Source organism: Rhinolophus hipposideros, assembly GCF_964194185.1.
Source record: "Rhinolophus hipposideros genome assembly, chromosome: 5".
NCBI lineage: Eukaryota > Metazoa > Chordata > Mammalia > Chiroptera > Rhinolophidae > Rhinolophus > Rhinolophus hipposideros.
The window spans coordinates 45201183-45227704 of record NC_138051.1 but is presented as its reverse complement, the minus strand read 5'-3'; the positions used below and the strand labels follow the sequence as shown (position 1 = coordinate 45227704).

The 26522-nt window shown below is 44.6% G+C and overlaps 2 protein-coding genes across 3 annotated transcripts in view; one reads left to right on the top strand and one right to left on the bottom strand.

Annotated features, from left to right (window-relative positions):
- The first annotated feature begins 3737 nt into the window (after positions 1-3737).
- Positions 3738-21035, top strand: HDC (histidine decarboxylase). Its single transcript, XM_081049843.1, has 12 exons — positions 3738-3830; positions 5950-6122; positions 9670-9783; positions 10728-10850; positions 13163-13297; positions 13549-13692; positions 14168-14234; positions 15101-15263; positions 15356-15446; positions 17677-17775; positions 19766-19867; positions 19979-21035. Exons 1-12 carry the CDS (start codon positions 3803-3805, stop codon positions 20723-20725), a joined length of 1986 nt encoding a protein of 661 aa, XP_080905969.1. The 5' UTR covers positions 3738-3802; the 3' UTR covers positions 20726-21035.
- A 4994-nt stretch (positions 21036-26029) lies between these two features.
- The window catches only part of SLC27A2 (solute carrier family 27 member 2), a 36752-nt gene continuing 36259 nt past the window's right edge, over positions 26030-26522 (bottom strand). For both annotated transcript variants that reach the window (XM_081049840.1, XM_081049842.1), the window contains one exon: positions 26030-26502. In XM_081049840.1, the coding sequence (XP_080905966.1) occupies positions 26326-26502 (177 nt within the window). In that variant the 3' untranslated portion in view covers positions 26030-26325. The remainder of the gene's footprint in view (positions 26503-26522) is intronic.

The following is a 26522-nucleotide window of genomic DNA, read 5'->3' as shown; positions in this document are numbered from 1 at the left end:
AATACATGTGTCATTCTGCATGTTTGTTTTCTCAATTCAATATTTTGGACATGTATTCATGTCTGAATATCTAGTCATTCATTTTGGCTGTTACCAAATTCATTTGGCTGTTACTAAAATTAAATAAGAGTATACCATAATTTACTTATCCTTTGTTCTATGTATAGATAGATCACTTCCAATTTTTTTGCTATTGCAAATAGTACTGTAAGAGTATCCTTATAATCTATTCTCTCCTTATATGCAGGCCTGTGTTAGGTTTCCCCAAATGGAATTGGTAGGTTGACATTAGTCAATTTTACAAAAACCTGATATTGCCACACTAATATTTTTGCCAACCCACCTTGGCATGAAATCGTTTTCATTATTTTCACTATTACTAGCGAGGTAGAACATTTTTTCTCGTTTCTTTTCCAGTAGTGTTTATTCTTCTGTGAATTGCTAGTTTGTAGCTGATTTTTTATTTGGTAGTTGTTTTTCCTTGATTCGATGAAATTTCATATTTTTCTGGAAACTATCCTTTGCTGGTTATATGAGTTTTAAATATCCTTCTGCCAGTGTCTGATTTATAAAAGTGTTTTGCTTATGTTGTCTCAATTAGACAATATATTTGTCAACATATGTACAACATATTTACTGAATATCTGCTATGTACAGCTCATTGCCAGGCTGAGGGAGAATTCCAAGTTGTATATGAGTCTAACACTCAAGGAACTGATCTCTAAAGGTGGGATGAAATTTTAATTTACAACTTGATTCTTTTTCTCTTTTAGCTAAATATCTCCTTTTTATAATGTATGCTTTTCCAGATAACTAGCTAGGAAAAGGTTTGATTTTCACACTTACTATTTTTTAAAAATACACTATCTAAGGCAATGAGAGATTTAAGTTCAATAAACAATATTTCTAAGTAGCATTGGCTGGTTGTGTGAGTGTGATGAAGACAACATGGTGAAAGTGTGAGAAAATGCTTTCTAGACCTTACGTATAAAATGGGAGAAAGTAGGAGGAGCAATTTGCTGTTGTATTTTAAGCATATAATGATGAAATTGTGTTTGGTGGCTGTGAAACTACTTCTAATACCCTCTGGATGACTGCCTTCTAACTAGTTTCTTAGTCTAGCTGAGTTCAGTTCTTTAAGGCAAAAAGGAATAAAAATGCAAATCTGATGTTACTGTTTTGCTTAAAACCATAAACATTTCCATTGCCCTTTGGGCAAATCTAAATCCTAAGTTGCCCTTCACAGCTTTGTGCCTTCCTAACTCTCCAGTTTCACTTCGTACTCGCCTCTCTTATGTACCACTTTCTACTCCAACTTGACTGGAGTCTGTCTAACTTCAGGGCCTCTGCACATGCTGTTCCCTCTGATGAGCTTTCTACACCCTTCATCTACCTGTCATTCAACTGTTAGGTCTCAGAATCAACAACCTTTCCTCATCAAAATTTCCCTTTCTGCCCCCCAATTAGATAAGTTTTTCTGTCACCTTTGTATGCCTGCTTGATACCCTATAATGCCCTTTTCAAAAAAAACCTTTGTGGCATCTGTTCTCCTAGATTATAAGCTCTATATGGCTTGGGTTGGTGTCTCTCTTGATCTCCACTCTATCACCAACTGTAACAAAGAAAAAGCCCAATAAATATTTGTTGAGTAAGTGGGCAATTAGGGGAACATGATGATGAAGAAAAGGTATCTATTATGATGATAAACCCATTTATTGTTTTCCTATCCTTATTACTGTATTTTTTCAGTTGCAGAATTTTCATTTTTTTTAATTAAAGTTTATTGGGGTGACAATTAGTAAAGTTACATAGATGTCAGGTGTACAATTCTGTAATACATTATCTATATCTCACATTGTGTGTTCACCACCCAGAGTCAGTTCTTTTTCCATCACCATATATTTGATCCCTTTTACCTTCGTCTACCACCCCGTCCCCCCTTACCCTTTGGTAACCACTAAACTATTGTCTGTGTCTATGAGTTTTTGTTTCTTCATTTGCTTGTCTTATTCTTTTGTTGTTTTCACTTTTATATACCACATATCAGTGAACTCATATGGTTCGCGACTTCTTCAGTCTTACTTATTTCGCTTAGCATAATGATCTCCAGATCATTGGCATTATCACAAATGGCACTATCTCATATTTTCTTATGGCAGAATAGTAATCCATTGTGTATATATGCCACATCTTCTTATAAGGAACTCATACAACTCAACAACAAAAAAACAAACAATCCAATTAAAAAATGGGCAGAGGACCTGAAGAGACATTTCTCCAAAGAGGACATACAAATGGCAAAATAGACGTATAAAAAAAATGTTCAACATCACTAATCATCAGAGAAATGCAAATATAATATCTATAATATGTATATGCACATATACATACACAATTACATATGTTATTTACCTATGAGATAAGGTTAAAAAGTTCAACATAGGCATAACTGGAGTTGTAAATGAATAGAAGAGAGATAATGGAGCAGAAGCAACACTTGAAGAGAATATAACTGATCGTTTTCCATAAAGTGCCTAACTTGGTGCTTGGTACTTTTTATGGGCTCAGTAAGTGTCAGCTACTGTCACTGTCAATAATATTATTTTCCCCTCTTCTGCTTTTATGAAAGACTTATACTATTGGCAGTATCACTGGAGTCCAAATTCACTAGGCCATTTTTTCACCAAAGACCTTATATTCCTGGGGCATTCTTTTTTTTTAAAGTCAAAGCTTTATTGAGATATAATTCCCATACTATAAAATACTCCCATTTAAAGTGTAAAATTCAATGCTTTTAGGATATTCAGAGTTATGCAATCATCACAATAATCAATTTGAAGACATTTTCAGCACTCCCCTTCAAAAAACCCCATCCTGTTCCCCAAGCTATCAACCTCTGACTTCCCACCCCCAACCCCCTGATAACAAGTAATCTTTCTGTCTCTATAGATTTGACTATTTGGGACATTTCATATAAATGTAGTCATACAACATGTGGTTCTTTTGTCACTGAGCATAATGTTTTCAAGATTCACCCATGTTGTGGCATGAATCAGTACTTCATTCCTTTTTATTGTGGAATAATATTCTGTTGTATGTCACATTTTATTTATCCACTTATCTGTTAATGAACATTTGGGTTGTTTCCATTTTTTGACTATTATGAATACGCCACTGAACATTTGTGTTTCTGCATGTCCTTTTACACACACACACCCCCTCTTAAGTGCCAAAAGTGTTTAAATCTGAATGCCGTTTCCATTTTTATTCCTTTTGCTTATCCGTGTTTTCTCACCTCTTTACAATAGGTATTATGTAGTAATAAAACAAATCATTGTGTTAGATGATAACACCTGCCTGTTCCTGAGCACAGCAAATATTCCTATCACTGCAAATGCCTGTTCCTCCCTCCCTTCCCCTTAGGGAAGCAGGAATAAGACTAATAATTTGTGCTACTTGTTCTGCATACCCTGTGAGCTTTGTCTGAGGCTGGGGTATGTCTGAATCCAAGGGCAGAAAGAACTGAGGGCTCTTCACGTTTACCTGGAGGCTGCCGGCAGGTACTGTTTTATCCTCCATCTCCTGACTAGACCAAGTTGTGGTCAGTCTTTCCCATAAGGACTGGGGCAAGAAGGGGAGGAATAATTAAGCCTAGAGGAAGGGCTTTCGAAGGGCGGAGCTAAGGTCAAGCAAGAAGAACCCTTTAAATAAAGGCCCCCCACTGGCTGCCCAGGAGTGCCCCTTCTACCTCCTTCGAGTGTGTCGACCTGTGAGAGCCAAGGAGCCGGAGCTGAGGGACACGATGGAGCCCGAGGAGTACAGAGAGAGAGGTGAGCATCCTGGCCCCTTTCCCATAGCCAGCAGCAGGAACTGCTTTAGATTTTGAGGTGGGAAGCAGAATTGCCTTCTGAGAGCTGGCTGCTGCAAAATTTTTCTTGAGAAAGGAATGTGGGATCAGAGTTTAAAGCTTTTTCTCAACCACTTTCATTCTCCCTCTCATATACCCACTCTCATACGCTCTCACATACGTCCACACTATCATCGTGCTTTTCCTTTTTACTTTCCCACAAAATAGAGAAGTTAGATTCCTGATCCACTAAATGGGAAGCGGGGGGATTGATTATTCGTATTCTGAAACAGAACAAAAAATCCCTAAGTAGTCACTGCAAAATCTTTTTTTGCTTAATATTCATTTCTCTATGTGTGAATCTATCAGTAGGGCTCTTTCATTTAGTCATTCATTTTGTAAATACTGAGTGAGTACCTACTATGTATCAAGCCTGTGTGGTGAGCAAAACCAAATGGTTACCTTGTTTTCAGGCATGGCTCTCCAAAGAGGGGAAGTAGGTAACTGCTTACAGTTTCTCTCCCTATAAGTTTTTATATCCTCAGGTCACCATCAGGTTACATTGCCTGAGATTTGTTTGCTATAAGGTGTTGTCCTGTGTTAAAATCCCAGTTTTCCTTTCTCCTCCAGACTTAACTCACTAAGTGGCTATCAGCCTTTAGACTTTAGTGTGCGTTAGCTTCTATCATTGCTTTCCAAAGGTACTTTTAGCTGACGGCAGGGTCCTATGGACATTTATCCTGGGAGTGGAACCCAAATATATTTCATTCTGTCCCTGGACAAGTAGAGGGCTAGGTTGAGGGCTCTCAGGCCTCTGGTGGGGTGCGGCTGCAGTCACAAGAGGCATCGGGCTGTGGGAGGGTGGGAGGAGAGTAAAAAGAAGAGGGAAGGCACCGAAATAAGTCCCTCTTTGTCTCCTTCACCGTTTTGTGTGGGGGCTAAGCCTGCTCGTAAGAATTTTGCATGAGCTGGTGCAGAGGGAGGAAGTCAGGTTCCCTCTCCTCTTCTCTATTTTATTTTTTGCTGGGGGAAAAAGGAGCCTAAGGAGTACTAAGGAGAATTATAGATATTGAGAGAGACTAACACAGAGACACAGACACGGAAAAGAAGAGAAGGAGGGAGGGTGGGAGGGAGAGAGAGGGAGAGACTGACTCAGAGACTCAGACAGACTCAGAGGCACTGCAGACTGACACCCTCTCCTGGAGAAATGAAAGGGAAGAAAGAATAAATAATTTGCAGTGGCCTCAGAGTATTTGACTTGGCTACTTTTCTTCCTTATTCATTTGTTCATTCATTTGGTTGTTTTTTGTGGGGTTTTTTTTGAGCATCTAAAAACTGTTCTAGGTATTGGAGTGCTGGCGGAGGCACAGGGAGGGAGATAAAGTAATTAAGACATGATCTTGTATTTTCCAAAGATTTCAGGCTAGTGCAGAGTTCTTAGTTGGGGCCTATGGTTGTGCTTTAGCGATTCCATGCACCTTAGAAATTATAGACGTGCGTGCGTGTGTGTGTGTGTGTGTGTGAGCATACAGTTTTAATCATATTCTTAAAGAAGTTTCACGAGTCTAAAAAAATATGAGGAATTACTGCTCCGTTGAGAATGGTGAATAAATAGATTTTTCATCTTTAATCAGAACCTGGCAGAGGAGCTTGCCGTCGGTGCTAACAAAGAATATAGGGTGTGTGAGTGCGCGTGTGTGTGAGTGTGTATGTGTAACAATTTTTGGATACACAGAGCCACAGAGTTCCTGCTGAACCTATAACGTAATGAATTAATGGCAATCCTGTTTCCCAGAAGAAGAGAAAGTTAGGAGAGATGATCAAGATTGATACGGATAAGGGAAGGGAGAGGAAAAAAGAAATGCTTTACTTTGGTACTAGAATTTTATGCTTTGGAGATTTTCTCTCTTGTTCATTCATTCACTCACACACTTATTTCTTTATTCTGAAGACAAGGCCTATGTTGGGGATCAGACCCCTGCCCACCCATGAATCCATCTCCTTCTTCACCACGTCTTTTGGCTCCGACATGAGGGGGGGACAGACACACATTGGCCAGGCCCAGTCAGGGGACATGAGGCTGATTTCTCTGCCTCCCTTAGGAAAAGAGATGGTGGATTACATCTGTCAGTACCTGAGCACTGTGCGGGAGCGACGGGTGATTCCTGACGTGCGGCCTGGCTACCTACGAGCCCAGCTGCCTGAGAGCGCGCCTGAGGAACCTGACAGCTGGGACAGCATATTTGGGGACATTGAGCGAATCATCATGCCTGGGGTGAGATACAGTCATCACAAGAGTAATTCTGGATTTCAGGACATAGGAGGGTGAGCAGTGGGCCTGAAGAAAGACCTGGGATGATCCTTCAGCCACTTGGCTAACATCTAAACCCAACTTCTGGGCATGTGGAGGGCCAGGACTTTGACTGAAATTGGGTTTCTGATGCCGGGTGAACTGTAGTGTTGGGTGGGGAGCTAGTCTGACAGAAGTGTGGAAATCTAATGGGATGAGGTGAGAAGTGAAAATTGGGAGTGAGGGGAAAGGACAACTTGGATAGCTGGAGAGTGGAGGCCAGAGATAGTCCCGGATGCCCCAGTTGGCAGAACCAGGGGCTCTTCTACAGAATTCTGAGACATACCAAAGGGAAGGAAGGAAGCTAAGAACACAGCCCCCTGAAGGCACCCTGATGGTTAGGTTGGGTGCCTGGGAAGCCCACTCCTTTCTCCTCTGTGAGGTGGGAACCATGTCCTTTCTTACTAAGTGGAGGTCCTGTAATTGAACTGCTTTTCAGGAACAGGAAGGGGCTTTCCCTGTGCCATCTATACTTCCAGTGACAAAGGGCACAACCTGGGAATGGCCAAGGGCTGGTTTAACAGACAGAAGCTGGCTGATGCACAGGGCTTGAGCTGGGCCCATGGCCATGGGCTGTGATGTCGTCCCGAGCACCAGGGGTGAGCAGCTGTGCCCAGGCATTCATACCAAAAGTGCACAGAAGGGCTCCTTTAATTGAACTCCATGCCATGTGCGGGGCACTGTACCAGCCGCTTTACAGGCCAGCTCCTTTTATCCTATAGTGACTCTACGATACCTGTTTTACAGATGAGTAACTGGGGCTCAGAGACATTAATTGTCTTCCCAAAGTCACAGAATTTGTTCTGGCCGATTCAGGATTTTAAAGTAGGCCAGTCTTACTCCAAAGTTTCGGCTCTGTCCCCTACACCAGTATCTCTACTGGTGAGTGACTGAGGACCTTAGAGTGAGCACCCATCGCCGCCCTGCAGGGGTGCTCCCACACACAGGCTGCTCTCCTTCTCCCTGCCTGGTACATGCTGTCCTGAACCCCATGGGTCTAGTAGCTCTTCCAGAGACCAACTTGAGATTTGCTTTAATTATTCCCCCAAAAGCATTGGACTTAGATGTGGCAGAAATATGTCTGGAGGCAAGGGTGAGAAACGACTCACTCAGAAAGTGATGGCAAGTTTGTACCAAGCCAAATACTCATCTCTTTCTGACCATTGAGTCTATTTTGCATGCACTTTTGAAAATGTTTATATCAGTAAAGCCAGCTCCCCCAAAAAGATTATCTCATGGATTTCATTCTATAAAATGTCATCTGCTGAGGGGCCAGCTATAATTTGGTAGTGACGTGTAAGCAACTGTCAGAAGAGGCGGAAATGAGCTGATTCAATTGATTGAAAGACATTGCAGCAGTTGCTGGGTGTGTGGTGAAAGGGGCTCATTTCTGGACCCAGAGATCTGTCTGTTTTGATAAAGATTCCTGTGGCTTATCTTATCATGTTTATCTTAAAAGAACAGACAATTGCCTCCTGATAGGATCAGGAGGTGGAAGCTCTTCTCTAGGTTTCCAAAATACTGTCATAAAGCACATCGATCAGGAGGCCCAATCTTGCATTTCATCTCAAAGGCTGCACCAGCCTCAGAGTTGACTGAAAGCAGTTGGCCCTTGGCTTTCTCATTTTGGTCAGCATCTCACTGACAACTGGATGAATTCTGCACTGCTTCCACTCCCTCACGACCTCTTAGGAACAAAGAAGAAAAAACACAAAATTGTCCTTTTGCTTTAGTTCCAACTCTGGTTAGAAAAACCTCATTTACTCTTCATGAGGGAGAGAGGCGTTTGGGCCCAGGAGTCCGACAGCCCTGGGTTTCTGTCTCGACACTGTTGTCTGTCCCTGTGAGGGGTGTGTGATCACGGGAACGCTGCCTCTCTCTCTGCCAGCCCTAATTCTCATCTGTAGAACAGGGATAATGGTAGAACGTACCTCATTGGGGGCACTGAGAGAATTACATAAGACAATCATGGAGACTGGAAAATACCGTTATTATCTATGACACCTTCTGCCTGATGAAAATCAGAGGAAGAGGTCTGATTTTCTAAGAGTCAAGTCAGGATATGTGATGCGTCTGTCACCAATGATTAGCTCATCGTTAATATTAGTGATTTACATTTCACAAATGTCCTCCCAGGCCGAGCCACACAGCAACCCCAGGAGACAGGAATTATTTTTTGATGGAAACTGAGGATGAGAGAGGTGCAGGAGAAGATCTGGTTTTATGAGGTCTCAATCGTATGCAAATTTTAAGATCTTCTTTCAGAAAGTAAAATTAAGAATGGATTTCAAAAGAGACCCATGCCAACATGAGACCTTGATGCTTAAATTCATTAAGCTGCCTCATTAGCATCACAGTAAATCTACCATGTAACAGAGCTGGTTAGGGGCAGAGGGAGGAGTAGAACTTGTGTCCTTGGGTTTAAATCTCGTGCTGCTTCTACCACACATGCTGTCCAGGACACTGTCCTTGCTCTAGTAGGATAAAAGGAATTTGTGCCCCCTAAATAACTCGATGGTATGCTAAGATGTTAGTAATGAGTTCTCAGAAACATCTAGAAGGAGAGTGTTCCATGGGCTCAGAGAAGGGATGAAAGGGGGCTGGGGAGCTGGGGAAGGATGTGTGGAGGAAATGAATATTTAGTAGCTTTCTAAGAATTAACAGGCTTTGGAGGGTTGTGTCTGTATGGGAAGTGCCTTCCTGTCAGACTTTACATACAGCATGGCTCAAAGACACGCTTGCCGAAATGAACAGGGTTTGCAGAGCAGTGAGATGAGGCCAGATTAAATAATTAGTGAGGCTGATGGGCTGTTGAGGATGGTTCAGAGACCTGTTATGGGTGGGCGGGAGGGTGGGGGGGCTCTCCCTGTCCACTCTGCTTCTCTTTACATCTGTTTTAATCTGAATATGGGCTCAGGGGTTAGCCTGGAGCCTATTGAGCTAAAACTTCTCCTGCCCTCTCCTCTCCTCTCTCCATCCCTACTGGGAGGCGAAGAACAGCTTTGAACTCATTTACACTGACCCTCTGCAGGAGTTATGTGCCCAGAGAGCTCAGCCATCCATAAAACAAAGGGTGCTTTGTGCAAGAAACTGGATGAGACATGCAGCCTGCTGTCCCCAGTAGTCTCCCCTTCCTTTTATTAGTGGGCAGGGGTGGTGTGGGAACTAATGTGCATATTACCCAGAATCCACAACCCTAATTACTATAGCAATTTTCATTTCACATATTCTCTTCTGGTCTTTGCATGTGTACAAAAGCTTCACTGAAGAGCTAGCTTCGAATATGAGAAATGTGGTGGCAAGTACACCATGAATGTGTCTTATTTTTATGGAGTTGTGTCATTTATTTGATCTCAAAAATGTCTGCCCGTCTCTAGACCGGCTACTTCCCTTTGCCAGGAAGGGTCTCTGGAGGACAAAAGCCTCCTGGACATGGCTCCTGGTGCCACCTGTGTACATGCTCTGCCTCCAGGTGGTACATTGGCAGAGCCCCCATATGCACGCCTACTACCCAGCTCTCACCTCGTGGCCGTCACTGTTAGGAGACATGCTGGCTGACGCCATCAACTGCTTGGGATTCACCTGGGTGAGTAGCAGTAGCTGTAGCTACAATCAGTGGCAATGGGAGACTTAGCAGGAAGTGACATCCTGGGGCAGGCATATTTTTTGTCCTGGTCTCTGAACAGGGTTCCAAGTTAAATATTAGCAATGGCTACATTCTTTGAACTTAAGCTTTATATAAATTATCTCATCTTCTACTTTAATGTTATGGGATTGTGAGTTTTGGCCCCATTTTGTAAGTGAAGAAATTGAGGCTTACGTAACTTATCTCCTCAAGACCACGCAGCTCAAAGAGACAGAGATGAGACTTGGACTGAGATCTGGGTATTGCCACAGTTTGTAACCCTCATTCAACACTTTGGTGACTGTGGGTACAACTTCCCCTGTGCTCTTGTCTTCGAGGGGTTGGTGATATGCCCTAAGATTTTCCTTAATAATCCCTTAAGCGCCAATCGGCTTTCAATTGTGCCAGAAGCCTCCTAGAACAGCTTTGTATTTTAAGTCCGAATTGTTATAGGGTACGAGTATGGAGGGGGTGAGGCAGTTGGAGATTAGCTATCTTTTCCAGGAAAGAGTGCTTTCTTTCTTAGTCTTAAGACTTCCCCCTGACCTTTATTTAGCATGCCTTCCAGCTGGGTGTTTGAAGACATGGGGAACCAAATGGAAGCAATCATTTTTAGGGCTGTTTCTCCATAGAGCCTTGGAGTCACAGGAAAATCCACCTCATGGAGGGTGGCATGAACCTAAAGCCCCAGATTCTTTTCCCTTTTTGATTTGGCAGAGGATGGCGTGGGGGTGGGGTACAAGGTCCGACATTGATCCCTTCTCCAGGGGGAAGATAGGTTAGGCTCCCAGTGATACCAAGAGGGCCAGGGGAGCACCAGGGCAGAGACAGGTGACGTTCTGGGGCTGGTGGGGGCATCTCGGTGCCCTGGAACTATCTGGATGAGGTTGCTTTTCCTCTTTCAGGCTTCCAGCCCTGCATGCACGGAGCTGGAGATGAACGTCATGGACTGGCTGGCAAAAATGCTGGGACTCCCAGAGCACTTCCTGCACCACCACCCTGGCAGCCATGGGGGAGGCGTCTTGCAGGTGCCTCCATTGGCAAAGCTCCCCCTAGCACTGGGGCTAACTAGTGAAAGATAAGCCAAACCCTTGCCTGGGCAATTCTCTTCTTCTCCAAGGAGTCTCCCCACGTCCCTCACACCACCACCATCACTGCCACCACCACTGTCATAACCGTCATCATTATCACGATTGACACCACCATCTCCGACACCACCATCTCCGACACCACCAACAGCTACCACCTCTTCCACAGACACCACTCCCACCATTGCTGCCACTCCCATGTCAACTCCACTTTTACACTGCGGCCGCCACCATCTCCCCCTTCCTTTCTCTTTTCTTTAAAAAGATTAAAAAGATTTCTAGGATGACTTGATTCAGTTTTCTTAGTTTATAATCTGACCACCCACCTCCCTTGTCCCATTTTACTCCTTATGAGAAGCGGAAAACAAAAGCAAGTAGGGACTTCTTTCCATTCCTCCCAGGTCCCAGAGAACCTTGGCAGTGAGAGAAATCAACAGCATAAATCACTTTATCTTATCCTGCAAAGCTATCTTTTGGACGTCTAGCCAATGGTAGTTCTTCAAATCTTTTGTTGTTGTTGTTGTTGTTGTTAAGAGTAACAGCACCGGGGAGCCTGCTGGGTCCTGCCGTAGTCCATGCACATTGCTAGGTGCTTTTGCGTCACCAAACCCTTGACATTCATGAGTGCTTGGTTCTGAGAACTTTGAGAACCCCCAAATTCTTGAATTCTACTGTCAGGTGTAATTTTCCTGGTTTTAAACATCTATAAAGCAGGGATGATAATATTTGCCTCATACCTCACACCCACAGAAAGGATATGAGGATTAAATGAATTCTTCTATTAAATAAAAATAGACACACTACCCTGAGATAAGAAGTGGAAAGGTTGATGGGTCCACTTGTTAGCCAAGTGGCTCCCTCTCTCACTCCAACCTTGCAGTAAGGTTAAAATCTGCACCTCACAAGAAAGACAGATTACTGCACGTAATGGACATTCTGGGTTGTTAGCAAATAGTTCAAACTTCAGATATTGTATCTGGGAGAACATGCTAAATGTCTGCTGTACATGATCTTGCTTTTTATCCAATCATTTCAAGAACCCTATGGATAAATATCACCATCCCCAATTTGGGAGATAAGAGCACTGAATCTCAGAGAGGTTAACAACCTGCCCCAGGTCACACAGCTGGTAAGTGGGAGAATGATGATTCAAACCCAGGCCTGTCTAAATCCAAACCATGCTTTCTCCTGTATCCACCAGCCATGTGGACTTGGTTCAGTTCTGTACCCTCTCTGAGCATCATCAGTAGACAAGAATCACAAGAATTTCAGAGAGGCTTTATGAGGAACACGTGGGATGACAGAAAGTACTTTGTAAATTATTAATTGCCATACAGATGTAAGGCGGTATTATTATTACTATTCTGCTGGCTTCCTTGTTATGGAGTAATTTCCAGCCACTCCATGCCATTTATGGGATCTAGTCCGTACCACTTCCTGTGTGGCCAGGATTTTTATCAGGGAACTATCAGCTGTAGGTCACCTAAAGATTTCAAGAAGCAAAGACATTCAAGACGGAGTGGATGAATGATTTCCATGAAGTTGCTGAGGTGGCCCGTAGGATTCCCACAGTCATGGCCAGAGCAAAATCCTATCCAAAATCCTCATTTGAGTAATCAATACTCCCACTTCTGGAGGCAGCTAAAGGGATGTGCAGTTAAAGGATGTGCTCCATTTTATAAGTGGAAAAGAAGTCTTCCGTTGGGAAAATATTAGCTCAAGGTCATAGGAATAATTGGCGACAAAATAGAGGTCAAAGTCACTAGCTTCTCTCATAGGTCAGGACCCTCTCTCTGGGGTATCCCTGAGGAAATAAACTCCATTTCCATACCTAACAAATCGAGAGTCCTTTGTTTTAAGCACATTTTATAGGGGGAGCAAACATATCTATAAGCAAACTTTTATCTGGCAGGGGCTAAACATTCTCATTTTGGTCTCTGTGGCCTCTCTGATAAAGATGTTGGTACTAGGTGAAAATTAGCTTTCATTACTTCTCTGGGAAGTGAGGAGGGTGTACTAGGATTGCATAGGGTGCTGTGAACGGAGAGTGCAGAGTAGGATGTAAGCTGGGAGGGAAGGATAACCCCTTGGGTAGGAGCTGTGTGCTTTTTAAGGAATAGCTATCTCACACACACACACACACACACACACACACACACACACACACACACCCACACACCTCAGAAGCCTGAGGGAATCTGACAGGAGAACACAGGGAGAGCCTGCCACTGGTAATCCTTCTTTCACCACAGAGCACAGTAAGTGAGTCCACCTTGATCGCCTTGCTGGCAGCAAGAAAGAACAAAATCCTGGAAATGAAAGCATCTGAGCCAGGGGCAGACGAGTCCTCCCTGAATGCGCGGCTCATTGCCTATGCCTCTGAGCAGGTGAGTTGCCCACCGTATGCCAAACCTTCAGGTCAGTACTTGGCTTCTGGAGTCAGCCCTTGAGTCATTTTCTTTAAGACATGAGTATGCTGGGGTTCAGGGCAGCTCAGGCCTGAGAAATTGTCTCCAGGAACTGTAGGTACAGACACATGTCAAATGTTGTGTTTGATTCCCTGAGTCTGGATTCCACAGTGTCTGGGGCGTGCTCATCCCAGGATGACTCTGCTAACAGGTTTTCACGGCCCTGCTAGGCTCACTCTTCAGTAGAAAAGGCTGGTTTGATTTCTCTGGTGAAGATGAAGTTTCTACCTGTGGATGACAACTTCTCGCTCCGAGGAGAAGCTCTTCAGAAAGCCATCGAGGAGGACAAAGAGCGGGGCTTGGTGCCTGTCTTTGTAAGTCAGGGTGTGTTCTGAGCTTAGGATGGTAGAGCTTGGAGGGGAGGAAGGAACTTTGGCAGAATTCAGGTAAATAACATGCTGCAAACAAACGCAGAAAGGTCCTCAAATACAATGTTTGACAATTTAGGAATTGCTATTCGTTTAGGAAGTAAATTTGGAGGTTAATAATCAGCTTTAAAGAAAAAGAAGAAATGGGATACAAAATATCATGAGTGCGTTCCTGTAGCCAGAGTATATAGTTGGGTGAAACTTTTATTTCAAATACACATGTATATATGTACTAGGTTACCCTATAAAATGTATTTCTTACTGGGGGTCATGGTAAAATATAGTGTGAGATACACTGTATCTCATACTTTGAGATAGTGGGAGGGGTGGGGTAGATAATATCCGGGATTAAATTTTCTTGAATGCCAAATGGGTCACAGGAGCCTATCTTCCCACGTTAACTTCCTGTATTTTCCTCCAGGTCTGTGCAACACTGGGGACCACTGGGGTCTGTGCATTTGACTGCCTGTCAGAGCTGGGGCCCATCTGTAAGTGTCTGCCCCGTCTGGCTGGAAAGACAAGTAATGAATTCTAGAATGTTCCCTAGGGCAAGAACCTGAAACCAGTTTTGAGGAATTATCTTCCCCTTCCTTGGTTCAGATGGAGAGCATGGGAACAGCCACCGTAGGTCACAAGTATCTTCTCCCAGGCAGCCAGGTCACTGCTCTCACCAGCCGTGTGACCAAGGATTAGAGCTGCCCTCCCTTGCAGCCTGTCCTAGGAGGCAGCAGTGGGAGAGCCTCCGGTTTCTGACCCTCTCACTTGTACGTTAAAATATGCTTAATGCATGGCATGCTGTATCCAAAGCACAGGCGGAAGGAGACATAGTGAAATATTTTCTAGTCTAGGCTAAGAAAATGAAAAGGGAAAAGTAGGGGAAACTATGGAGGAGATAAAGGCAGGAAAGAAACCCAAATGTGATTGTCTAAAATCCCCAAGCAAGAAACCAACTAGGAAAGAGAGATATTCTCTCTCTAATGTTTGTATTAGATGCACCAACATTGCTCTCTGGGCCAGTGGGCAGTTGGTTTCCGTGCCCGAAAGCTCTAGGTGGAGGCCAAGAGGGCGCTGACCTCTGGCCAGGGAGGGACAAAGCCAGGGTGAGGCTCTGTAGGTTCTCCCTTCCGGAGCTGGGGGTGCCACCTTCAGCCCCACTCTCACACCGACACTCTTTCCTCCATCTCCACATGCCTTGACATCTCATTTAGCCAAAGTAGGCCAGCCTTTCCCAGCTCTTCTGTCGTAGCCCATCAGCCAGCTGGCCCAGGTGGGAGACGCTTTGTAGCTGGCTGGTAGCAACCCCCACTCCCACCCCCAGGCGCACCTCCCAGCCAGGTCACGTTTGCCTCTTCAGGTGCCAGGGAGGGTCTATGGCTCCACATTGATGCTGCCTATGCAGGCACTGCCTTCCTGTGCCCTGAGTTCCGGGGCTTTCTGAATGGCATTGAGTATGCTGATTCCTTCACCTTTAACCCTTCCAAGTGGATGATGGTGCACTTTGACTGCACAGCGTTCTGGTGAGTGTGGCAACCAAGCCCCCCAGCCCGCGCAAAAGCCTTGTCTCCTCTGGAGAGGCCTCAGCTACTAATGCCCATTTGGAAACCCACAGGGTCAAGGACAAACACAAGCTGCAGCAGACTTTCACCGTGAACCCCATCTACCTCAGGCATGCCAACTCGGGCGCTGCCACCGACTTCATGGTGAGTGGTCAGGAATCGGCCGCCTGGTGGCCTCTGATGGCCTCTGACCTGCAAGGGTCTCCTGTATGTCAGCTCCCTCCCGTCAGAAAGCGGCACACTGTGAGCCTGCCCCATCGTATTGCTACTGTATACCTTTGGTTTCCAGCTGTGCTGAAGTATATTAAATTAAGCTTTTCTTAGCTCTAGCCTGGGGGATCCTTACTGTTTACATTTCTGAGTCTAGAAACTACCGTTATGCTTTTCCTTCCTTCACCTCTAATCCTATGGATTTAGTTTTCAAGTCTGCAAAGACACTCCTAGAAAACAGAAGCCGCAATTTGTGGTGATCCTGGTGGTCTTCACTGCGGCTCTGACCTGTGTCCCAAGCTCCCTCTTTTTCACCCAGGTGGCTGCAGCTTTAAATAGAAGCAGAACCATGTTTGAGATGAGCCAGAAATAAAGCAGCATCCTGGGAGAGAAAACTTAGGGACTTCATCCCTGGGGCTTGGAGCCATCTAAAATCAGGGATAGATTCTCTGACTTCAGGGAAGCACCCTCTCCCTCCCCCACAGTGAATGGGGTATTGTCTTGCCCTTGGCAGGGCAGACCTGCACAATCTTGAAAGGACACAGAGGAGGCTTGGGTATGCCTTGAATTAAAACAGAGCCATGCCACCCTTTACAATTCCCAATCTCCTGTTCCAACACAAAATGTCAGCCAGAACCTGCTGGGTCATCTTGGATTGGTTTTCGAATAGTGACAGAGGAATAACGGGGGATATGGATAGTGTGAAGAAATCAAAATTAAAATCATCTCTGATTCTTCTTTAATTTGCTGGTGAAATAAAGTAGCTAATTGATAACCATCTGCAAAACAGAATGGTTTTAGAGAAGACCCCAGTTATCCATTCGTATTCTCTCAGAGTGTCCGTCTAACAAGTGGTGGACTTGATGCTTTCCCTGTTAAACAGGGATTTTGTTCCATGTCTGGGTTTTGATGCCCTCTGCTGGTATACAAAAGTCCCCAAGCTGGTCCTCAGCACGAGTGTTTTCCTTGGGAATCAAAAGCTTAGTACTTGATTTGGGAGAAACACTGTCTCTCAACAAAAGGGTAATGTCCCAACTGTGCCCAGGTCAGGAAACAGAGGGTGAAATATGATGGAAGCACGTTTTTGAGGACTTGGCAATTCTATGGACCAGTGGATAAATACTCAATGGGATCAACATTTATTTTTAGTCCACAGAAATTGTGGCAGAAGCTTTCTGACATTTGAGGAAGAGGTCATTAGAAACCATATTACCCATCAGAATAACTGCAAGTATTTTCCATACCCTGTGCTCTATTTTCAGATCTGAGAAATCGGTTTGATACTGGTTTAAAATTTTTCAGATCTGTGGTGCCTGCATCCTTGAACTTCAAGCTCTGTTGAATTTAGTTACCAGGAACAAAGGTCAATTTTAGTCTAACAGAGACCGAGATGCAGATGCTTGTTTGAAATCCGAAAGCTGGAATGATACCTCCCAAGGGCATAGGAATGTCACAGAAAAAAGTTAGGACAAGACAGTGAGATTAAATAATGGTCATCTTGGTTCTAGGCAGAAATACTACCTGTAGTTCACAATTTAAACATGTACATAGGCAACACTTACTGACAAATTCCTGTGAAGCTCTTTGCGTGGGTTCTCCTCGAACCACTTCCCTGGGAGGTGCTGTACATTTTCTGTCTCTGAACCAGTGAGGTGGCACTGCCCAAGGTCACAGCCTGTACAGAGAAGCCTAGGTCTGCCGGCTCCAGCCTCTGAGCTTTTGACCATATACTTTACATTTTTTGTTGGGGGGATGGGGCGGTGAATAGAAATAAAACTTTATTTTCTGCTATTCAAGGAACTCAGGTGCTTTTAGAGAAAAAAATGTATTGCCCATATCTTGAGTTTCAGCCTGGGATGAAATATTTAAAGCTACCTTTAAAGCAAAGTGTCTTCTCCTTCGTTCAGGGTAACGGACTTGGTTCCCACTTGTCCCGCTCTTGAATAAGGGCCCATTGGCCACCTTCACCCTTGATTTGGTCACATGATGTGGCAGTCCCTGGGTAACTTTCCTTGGCTGTTCCTTAGCAACAGCTTCAGAGTCATGGTGACACCAACCATCCCTGGAGGGCTGGGCAGGCAATGGATGATAAGGCCCAAGAGTGCGTGAGGAGGCAGGTGTCCTTGTTTCTAACCACAGGCTCCTCTGTGCTCCTCTGTTCTAGCACTGGCAGATCCCCCTGAGCAGGCGGTTTCGCTCAATAAAGCTCTGGTTCGTGATTCGGTCCTTCGGGGTGAAGAATCTTCAAGCGCACGTCAGACATGTACGTACTAGTGCACTGACTATGGGCTGGGCCTAGGCTTGCTTTGTGTTCTCCTGGGGAGGAAGTCTGGTTTCTGCTTTGCAGACCTGCCCAGGGGACCTGAGTCAGGTAGCTCAGGAGTCCAGGCCTATTTGCGGGCTCCTGGGACTCCATCATTCAGGGCGGCCGTCTCTTTGTTAGCTAGAGGAACACTGAGCAGAACATGACACATCAAACAGCTAGAAAGCATTTAGTAGGATGCTATCCCTGAGAGAGAGCCGGAGAACTTGACAGTGAAAAGTTCTTGGGGCAGCAATTAGAAACTGTTTTAAAGAGGCCATGCAGTGGAGAGAGAAAGGGGTTCTGGGTGAGGTTTGTACCGTGTTTCCTCGAAAATAAGACAGGGTCTTATATTAAGTTTTGTGCCAAATGATGCATGAGGGCTTATGTTCTGGCGATGTCATCCTGAAAAATCAATGCTAGGGCTTATTTTCCGGTTAGGTCTTATTTTCGGGGAAACAAGGTAGTAACTTGTTTCCTCATGGTCAGAGAGGCATGATTAGCTAAACCTCTTGCCTTCTCTTGAAATACAGTAGCAGGTGTGAGAACCAGGTGATAGAAATTACTTAGCAAATATTTTATTGAGATCCTTCTGGATACCTGGAGATATTTTAGGAAATGAAACAAAAGGCAAGTTCTGTTCTTGTTTAGTTACTACTCCTCGGTTAAAAAATACAGGAAAAAAATTTAAATGAATAAACTCCAGTGAAAAATTAATATGATACAAAGCTTTAACATTTTTTATCATATTAAATACACATAACATAAAATTTACAACTTTAACCCTTTTTTAAAAAAGATTTTATTGGGGAAGGGAAACAGGACTTTATTGGGGAACAGTGTGTACTTCCATGACTTTTTTTTTTTTTCCAAGTCAAGTTGTTGTCCTTTCAGTCTTAGTTGTGGAGGGCGCAGCTCAGCTCCGGGTCCAGTTGCTGTTGCTAGTTGCAGCGGGCACAGCCCACCATCCCTTGCAGGACTTGAGGTTGAACCCTCAACCTTGTGGTTGAGAGGACAGGCTCCAACCAACTGAGCCATCGGAGCTCAGTGGCAGCTCAGCTCAAGGTGCTGTGTTCAATCTTAGTTGCAGGGGGTGGAGCCCACCATCCCTTGCGGGACTCAAGGAATCGAACTGGCAACCTTGTGGTTGAGAGCCCACTGGCCCATGTGGGAATTGAACCAGCAGCTTTTGGAGTTAGGAGCATGGAGCTCCAACCGCCTAAGCCACTGGGCTGGCCCAACTTTAACCATTTTTAAGTGTACCATTAAGTGACCTTAGTGCACTACCAATGTGTGCAACCATCACTACGCTCTATTTCCAGAACTTTTCCCACCATCCCAAGCAGAAGCTCTGTACCCAGTAAGTAGGTGCCAAGCCTTTCCACGGTATACATGGGGATGACGTATAAAATATGCTCTTTGCAGAACATCAGAAAAAGGGAGATGAAAGGACATGTGAGGTGAAAAGTTTTGAGAGGCAAGGGAAAGATGTAGGCTTTGGATGGGGGCAGAGCTGTTAACAGCCCACATGTTGCCTTTATGTTCAGTAGAAACAAGCTGCAACCCTTACGAGGCACTTAGCTGGGAGCATAGAGCATGGCCTGGGTTTGGGCCCTCGCTTGTCCCCTTGGCTGGTCAAGAAGCTGTGAGGCCAGGATATGAGGCCAGATTGCACTGATTGCAAAAAGCATAGCTTCTGGTTCTGGGAATGAGTTGAAAGAGGGACCTGAGACATGAGTTCTCGAGGTGGATTTGAAGTGATAAGAAATAGGGAGCCATTTGGAGATTTTTCAGCTTGGGATATGAGCAAAATCAAACAGAGAAGAAAATTTGGTAGAAGCCATTCAGATCTCAATGGTTCAAAGGTGTCCTGGTTTAAACCCATTTAGCAGTGTGAATATTTATGCATGGTTGTCCCCTGCCTATTAATCTCAGTTCTCTATAATTCTAGGGGACTGAAATGGCTAAATATTTTGAATCTCTGGTCAGAAACGATCCTTTCTTTGAAATTCCTGCCAAGCGGCACCTTGGCCTGGTGGTTTTTCGTCTAAAGGTAATGCCATCTTCTGTGACTGGGAATGACGTTATCTGGGAACATAAATGCTGGGCTTCTGGGGCTACTTCTAGGGGATACGATACAGACTTCTCTTTATCCTTCAAACAGGGTCCTAATTGTCTCACAGAAAGTGTGTTAAAGGAAATAGCTAAAGCTGGCCGTCTCTTCCTCATCCCGGCCACTATCCAGGACAAGTTGATCATCCGCTTCACGGTGACATCCCAGTTCACTACCAAGGATGATATCCAGAGAGACTGGCATCTCATTCGAGATGCTGCCACTCTCATCCTGAGTCAGCATTGTACTTCCCAACCTAGCCGTCAGATCGGGAGTCTCATCCCCCCAGACAGGGGCCCCAGAGCGCTGGCCAGCGGGACGTCCCTTCAGTCTTCCTGTGGGGCAGAAGATGACCCGGCCCAGGCCAGGAAGATCATCACACAGCCTCAGCGTGTGGGAGCCAGTCCTGTGAGAAGGGAAGACGGCTGCCGTCTTGAAACCCTGCTGGACCCTCTTGATGACTGCTTTTCAGAAGAGGCCCCAGATGTCACCAAGCATAAGCTGTCCTCCTTCCTGTTCAATTATTTGTCGGTGCGGAGTAAGAAGAAGGCAGTACGTTCCCTCAGTTGCAACAGCGTGCCCCTGAGTGCTCAGAAGTCACTGCCCACGGATGGCTCTGTGAAGAATGGGGGCTCCTCCCAGGTCAGAATCTTCTCTAGGTTTCCAGAAGAGATGCTGCTGCTGAAGAAAAGTGCCTTCAGAAAACTAATTAAGTTCTATAGCGTCCCCAGCTTTCCTGAATGCGGCTCTCAGTGTGGCTTCCAGCTGCCCTGCTGCCCTCTGCAGGCAATGATTTAGACCCGGTGTTGCAGCCAGGGTCCGTGCTTGTGTTTCAGGGTCTCTTAACCCCTCGAAATTGTATGTTGAATTTGTATGCTTGTGTATACGTGCATTTTTCTCAGGAGACAGTGCATAATTTTTATCAGATTTTCATAGGGGTTCGTGGCCCATGACAGGATACAAATGGAGAGTCGAAGCCAGCATGGTCCAGAAGCTTCCAGCAGTCTGGTCAGAGAGAAAGGGCCCCGGGTAGTGTACTGATAGGCAGCTTCTGTGGCTCAGCTTGTGATGTGAAATACAATGTAGAAATAAATTGTGTTCGTCTCTGAAAAAAGCATATTCTGTGTGACTTAATTGACCACTGAAATATTGATTAATTAACCAGAGCATATCCTGGAGCCTAAATGTATGTTTAGGATTGTGGATTCTACTTTACAGGATGCTGAAGATTTGAATGTGACTGTGGAAAACAGAGTTTGGAGGAGCCCTCGGTATGGCATACGCAGGCAGCTTGAGTCAGGCACCGTGGCTTACAGTTTATAAAGGAGGAAACCGAGGCCCCAGGTCACACAGCTTATAAGTGGGCAAACCCAGGTCTCTTTGTTTTCGATCAAGCCCACGCTGTTTCCACCATTCTGTACCGTTCAAGGTTGTGCTTAATCAGAAGCTCTCAATCTAGCAGGCCTCTCTGGTTCTTCTGTACATTTAAATGTTCCCATTTTTCTGGACCCTGGAGTCAAATAAAAGCTGTGGTCACGGGCTGCTCGCCCACAGTTAGTTCATAGGCCAAAACACCATTTTCTTCCCATTTCAGAAGGCACTTTTACAGGAAGTGGCTCTGAAATTCGTTCTATTAACAGCATCAAGGGACAAAGGTGGACACTAGTTAAAGTGGTAAGGACAGATGTTAATCAGTAATTTGAATCAGTAATAATCACTCTTGCAATAGGGAAAAGAGTGCAGCATAAACTGCACTCAACTTTGATTTGTGCAGAGGTTACAGGGCATTTTGAGGAAGAATGAGGGAATAGGCAGTGGGGCATGTGGGAGCTCAGTAGAGTCAGGGAAGTGAAAAATTACAAAAAGCAAGAAGAGGGGGTTGGTCCAGGTGAAACCCATCTGGGTTTGCTCCCTGTTGCTTATCGAAGTTAGGCTCCTACCCTCCCACAGAGGCTGGGAGACAGGGGCCCATTTTCTGGGGTTGGATGGAATGAACAGTCAATTCTTTGGGCAGCCTTGAGTTTTTTTCAGGCAGGTACTTTAACGGAGGCTTGATTTATGCTAGGACTGTGGCCTTGAGGTGTTAGAAACTGTGCTAGTGTCTACTCAGATCTTCATAGGCCAAGGTGGAGGCGTAGTTGACCAGAGAGCTTCAAAGAGCCTGGCATAGACTTTGGTCAAGGAGAGTCTTTGTCAAGAGTTTAATGCTTTGACCTTGTCTATCAGTGGTCCCTGAACTTTGCTGCATAATAGAATCATTTAGAAGTCTTTTTTAAAAAAAATACAGATGCCTGGCTCCCACTCCTAGAAAAGTCTTGATCTAAGTGGGATGGGGTGGGCCTGGGCTTTGGTATTTTTGACAGCTCCCCCAGGAATTCTGATGTGCATCAATATTTGGGAACTGCTGCTCTCCAGTCGCTTGCTGCTTAAAGAGGGGTGTGAGAACCTCAGGTACTGGCATCCCCAGGAGCTTTTCCTGCACATTAAACCTTCAGAAGCACTGTTCTGAGCTGGTGCTTCTCAAATTGAGCCTCCATCAGAACCACCAGGAGGGCTTGTTAGAACCTGGATTGCTGGGCCCACTCCCAGATTCTGATTCAGTAGGTCTGGGGCAGCGCCTGATAATCTGCATATCTTACAAGCTGCTGCTGGGAACACACTCTGAGAACCACTAGTCTCTGAAGATGTGTCTCTTCCTATAAGTGCTGCTGGGAGCTTAGTGATGCCAATGAGTTGTGTGACTTTGGGCATGTACCGAACCTTCCAGGATTCAGTTTCCTCTTTTATCACATAAAGAGGTTTGACTAGACACTCTGTGGGATTGCTTTTAGTTTTCTTATAGCAAATAATATGTATGTGTATATCTAGTAAATAGATATGTGCTGTTAATGTGAATTTTCAAGAACACTTGCAGGCCTAAGGGTACAAAGTGCTGCCTTATGCTGGGCTTTCCTGGGGCCTGCACTTGGAGTCACTCCAGATCTAAGCTCTGAAACTCACTTCATAAAGGATCATGGAGCTCTGAGGAATCGAATTACACTAAGCACACGCGATATGTAACTCAGGATGCTTTTGCTCTGTCAGTGGTTCCCAAATTGTGGCTCCTGAACAATAGCATTTACAACACCCAGGATTTGTTAGAAAGGCAAATTCCAATTCTAACTCTGGAGAATGGGTCACAGCAGTCTGTGTTGTAACAAGACTTCAGGTGATTCTCAAGGTTCAAGTCTGAGAATCACCACTCTACGTGAACTAGAAGACTCAGGTCATTTGTTTAGCTCATTCTCTCTGCTTCTCCCCCTACTCCGTAGAAAAGTTGACATGGGGAACCAGATGTTTATCAGGGTTGCTTGATGGAAAAGCAACAAATAATTATTGTCTACGATGTGCCAGGCACGGGGATATAATGATGAGCAAGATAAACAAAATCTCTGCCCTCTTGGAACTTACAGCTTTATAAACGCATGACATCTGTGCAAAGGGAAATTGACGATAGTCATGAAATGGACCCTCAGCTATATACACCTACCACAACGTGGCATCTGCTCTCGGGGAGGTAGCAGCCACACTGACAGAAGACCTATGTGGGCCAGTCAGCCCTCCTCCCCTTAAACAGTGCTGGGGTGATGTTAAGTGACACCATCTTCTTGTTAGCTGCCTCTTTACACACTTCATGCAGCCCCACCAACTGTAATGACAAAATAATTACTGTTGAGAAATTAAAACACAAGGAGAAGACCTTTTCTCTAGGGGTCTTTCCAGTCAGCCTTCCTTGAACGTCTGACCTGCCTTCCTAGATGGAGACTTGGAAAACGGCATCACACTAGTGCTAAGCTCATTTCTTGGGCCATAACAGGCAGGGACACACTAAATGCTTGCAGAGTGAATGTATGATCGCTTCTTGGCCATTTGGCTAAGAGCAAGTATAGAGTGGATGTATGCACCAGCAACACCTTAACAAACCATCTGGTACGTCACTGCACTTGGTTAACCTCCATTTTTGTATGGATTCTCACTAGCTTCCATTTCAGATGCTGACATTTTCTAGTTTTATCCTCAAACCATTTTGGTGCCTGTAGCATCCTATCTATGCACTGATTATATGTTTCCAAACAATAATTTGAAATTGGAGACCTGTTGAATTATTTCCATGGATATCAGCTTATGTTTCTAAAAATGTCCATTTGTATTTTTAAATGGTGATTTGTACAGATTCTATGGACACAATTTCTGGCTCTTTTAGAAGAGAAAAACCGGTCTTTAAAGTTGATTATCTGTCACAGATAATGGCTTAATTTTGTATACATACATACAATTAAGGATATTGAGCTGGTGATTCTATCCATCTGGCCAGAATCACAAAGGTTTGGGGGCTGAGGGAGATCAGGCTGGGAGGGAGAGTTTCTGTTTCTAACTAGAAAGTCTAAAATGTGAGTCAAAGGTGGTTACGTCCCAAAAGGCTCTGGTCACTGGAACCTAATATTCTGGCTAAAGGTGTAAGGGCTGACCTTTCATCCAAAAATGCTCCTGTGACACAGAATGATGTCAGTGCTTTAACGTAACCTCTGTTTACCCCCGGATTCACTTTAACAAGATTCCAAGCAACACAATTGCACAACATGATACTCTCAAAAACAAAGGTCATGCTATCTCCCAACACTTGGGTTCAACTTCTCACTGGGAAATTGATAAAGCGAAAGGAAAGTTACTTAGAATTTTGCAAAAATTCCCAAGTGCTGACCCACAGGCAACAATCATTCTAAGCTATTGGCAACATTCCTAAAGTTTCAGGGATATCCAGAATTTTCCTTTGGCTATCCTCAAGTCCCTGATGCATATTACGTACTCAGGAAACATTTATTGTGCATAATGAGCGGCGGCAGGGATTCTGTCAGGAGCCCTTTTAGGGATCACCTAAGAGAGTGAAGAGAGTTCAAAAAATATTTCTAGTAATGTGTTGGGAATGGGGGTGATACCTCTAGTATGTCATTGAGGATCCCTGGATATGTTTGCCTGCGTCCTCATGGGGACTAAATTGGGGGAGAATTGGGGCTCCTTGCCAGCCCCTGGACATCTGAAGATGCCCTCTGGGGAAGGAAACGCCACTTCTTTTAGAGAGGCTGGGGTGAACTTGAATTACACTTCTTGTATGGGGACTCGGTGACCGTGGTGGTCCAGAGGCCCAGGACAAGCTCTAGGAAAGAACATGCTGCCTCGAGGGCCGCCACAAACCTGCAACTGACACCTGCAGAGGTTAGGGAGTTCTACTCGGGCAGGGAGGCAGCTAGGTGTAAGGAGAAAAGCCTGTCTGACAAAGTTGCTCAACGTTCCCAAACCCTCCTGCGCCATGTCTAAGGGCCTTGGGTCCTGGAACGGGCTCTCTCTAGCAGGAGGCTGGCTCTGGCAGGACATGGGCTGTGGTGTGAAACCAGCTCCGGTCTGAGGAGCACATGGGACTGCGGGGCACTAACTGGAGAGCTGACGTTTATCTGGTCCACAGATGCATTTTGTGGTGCATATACATTTAAAAATGTTTGAGACTTCACATATTAAAAATTGGACGAGTCACATAAATATCTGGGTTTCTGTTTTCTGAATCACCACAAGATCCCAGAAGTGCCTGAGCTGAAGTCCCACACGACAATAATCTGCCTACACAGCTAAGTAGTGGCTGTCCTCAAGTTGGCCACATTCATTGGTGACCTGCTTCTCTCATCCACATTTCCAATGTGAATCCTGAAGACACTTGAGTTTGCAATGCTTTATATCGCTAACAAATATCTACTGAATACCTTTTATGTAGAAAATGCTATTACTTAGGGTCCTTTAAGAACTATAGATGGCAATCTCACCTTTTAGATAGTACTGTTTTAGACAGTGGCCAAGATGCTACTCGGCGGGGAGAGTTGGCTTTACACTGGAGCTGGATTTCCACTGGGCTGTTCATTGATGACCCACCCCCCTCACCTCCCAATATTTTTCCTTGCCATAGTTTACCTAGAATGTCATTATCATTATGAATGGGACACCTGTGAAAAGTTACTAATGAAGCTGTCAGGCTCAGGGTTTGCATTTAAAATAAAGTAAGGAAAGAGACAGTGTCATCTCAAATATTGGCGTTCATCTATTTTATTATATATTAAAAAAAGGAACGCCTTTAATCTAACAAGGTTAGTTTACAAACACAAACAGTAGGTGCAAACTGCAAAACAATTATCTCTAAATCTCTTCACTTACAAAGGTTCAGGTGTGATTTCAAAAAGTCTTCTCTTATTGGAATGCATAAAACGTGCACCTCACAATCTTCAATCAAATTAAAGTTGGATTATATTATGTGGCTGTAGTAGGCCCATTAAGTTTATTTCTGGGAAGATTATGAGTTATCATCCTGGGCATATTCAGAGTTTCAGAGTTTCACTATTTATGGCGTTGTAAATGTCCTCAGTCATAGGCACATACATTTCTGCTTTGTCATCCAAGAAATACAAGGCGTCTTTGATGACGGCAGGGTTAAAGCCCTCCTCCACAAGGGTCACTTTGCGGTGTTTAAAAGTTCCAGTGATCTCAATGGTGTCCTGGAAAACATCAAACAATC

Excerpts from the sequence above, each read along its gene's own strand:
- HDC (XM_081049843.1), top strand. The coding sequence starts at position 3,803 with ATGGAGCCCGAGGAGTACAGAGAGAGAG. Across the intron at positions 14,235-15,100 it reads GTCAGAGCTGGGGCCCATCT|GTGCCAGGGAGGGTCTATGG; the intron begins GTAAGTGTCTGC and ends TTGCCTCTTCAG. Across the intron at positions 17,776-19,765 it reads TTCAAGCGCACGTCAGACAT|GGGACTGAAATGGCTAAATA; the intron begins GTACGTACTAGT and ends CTATAATTCTAG.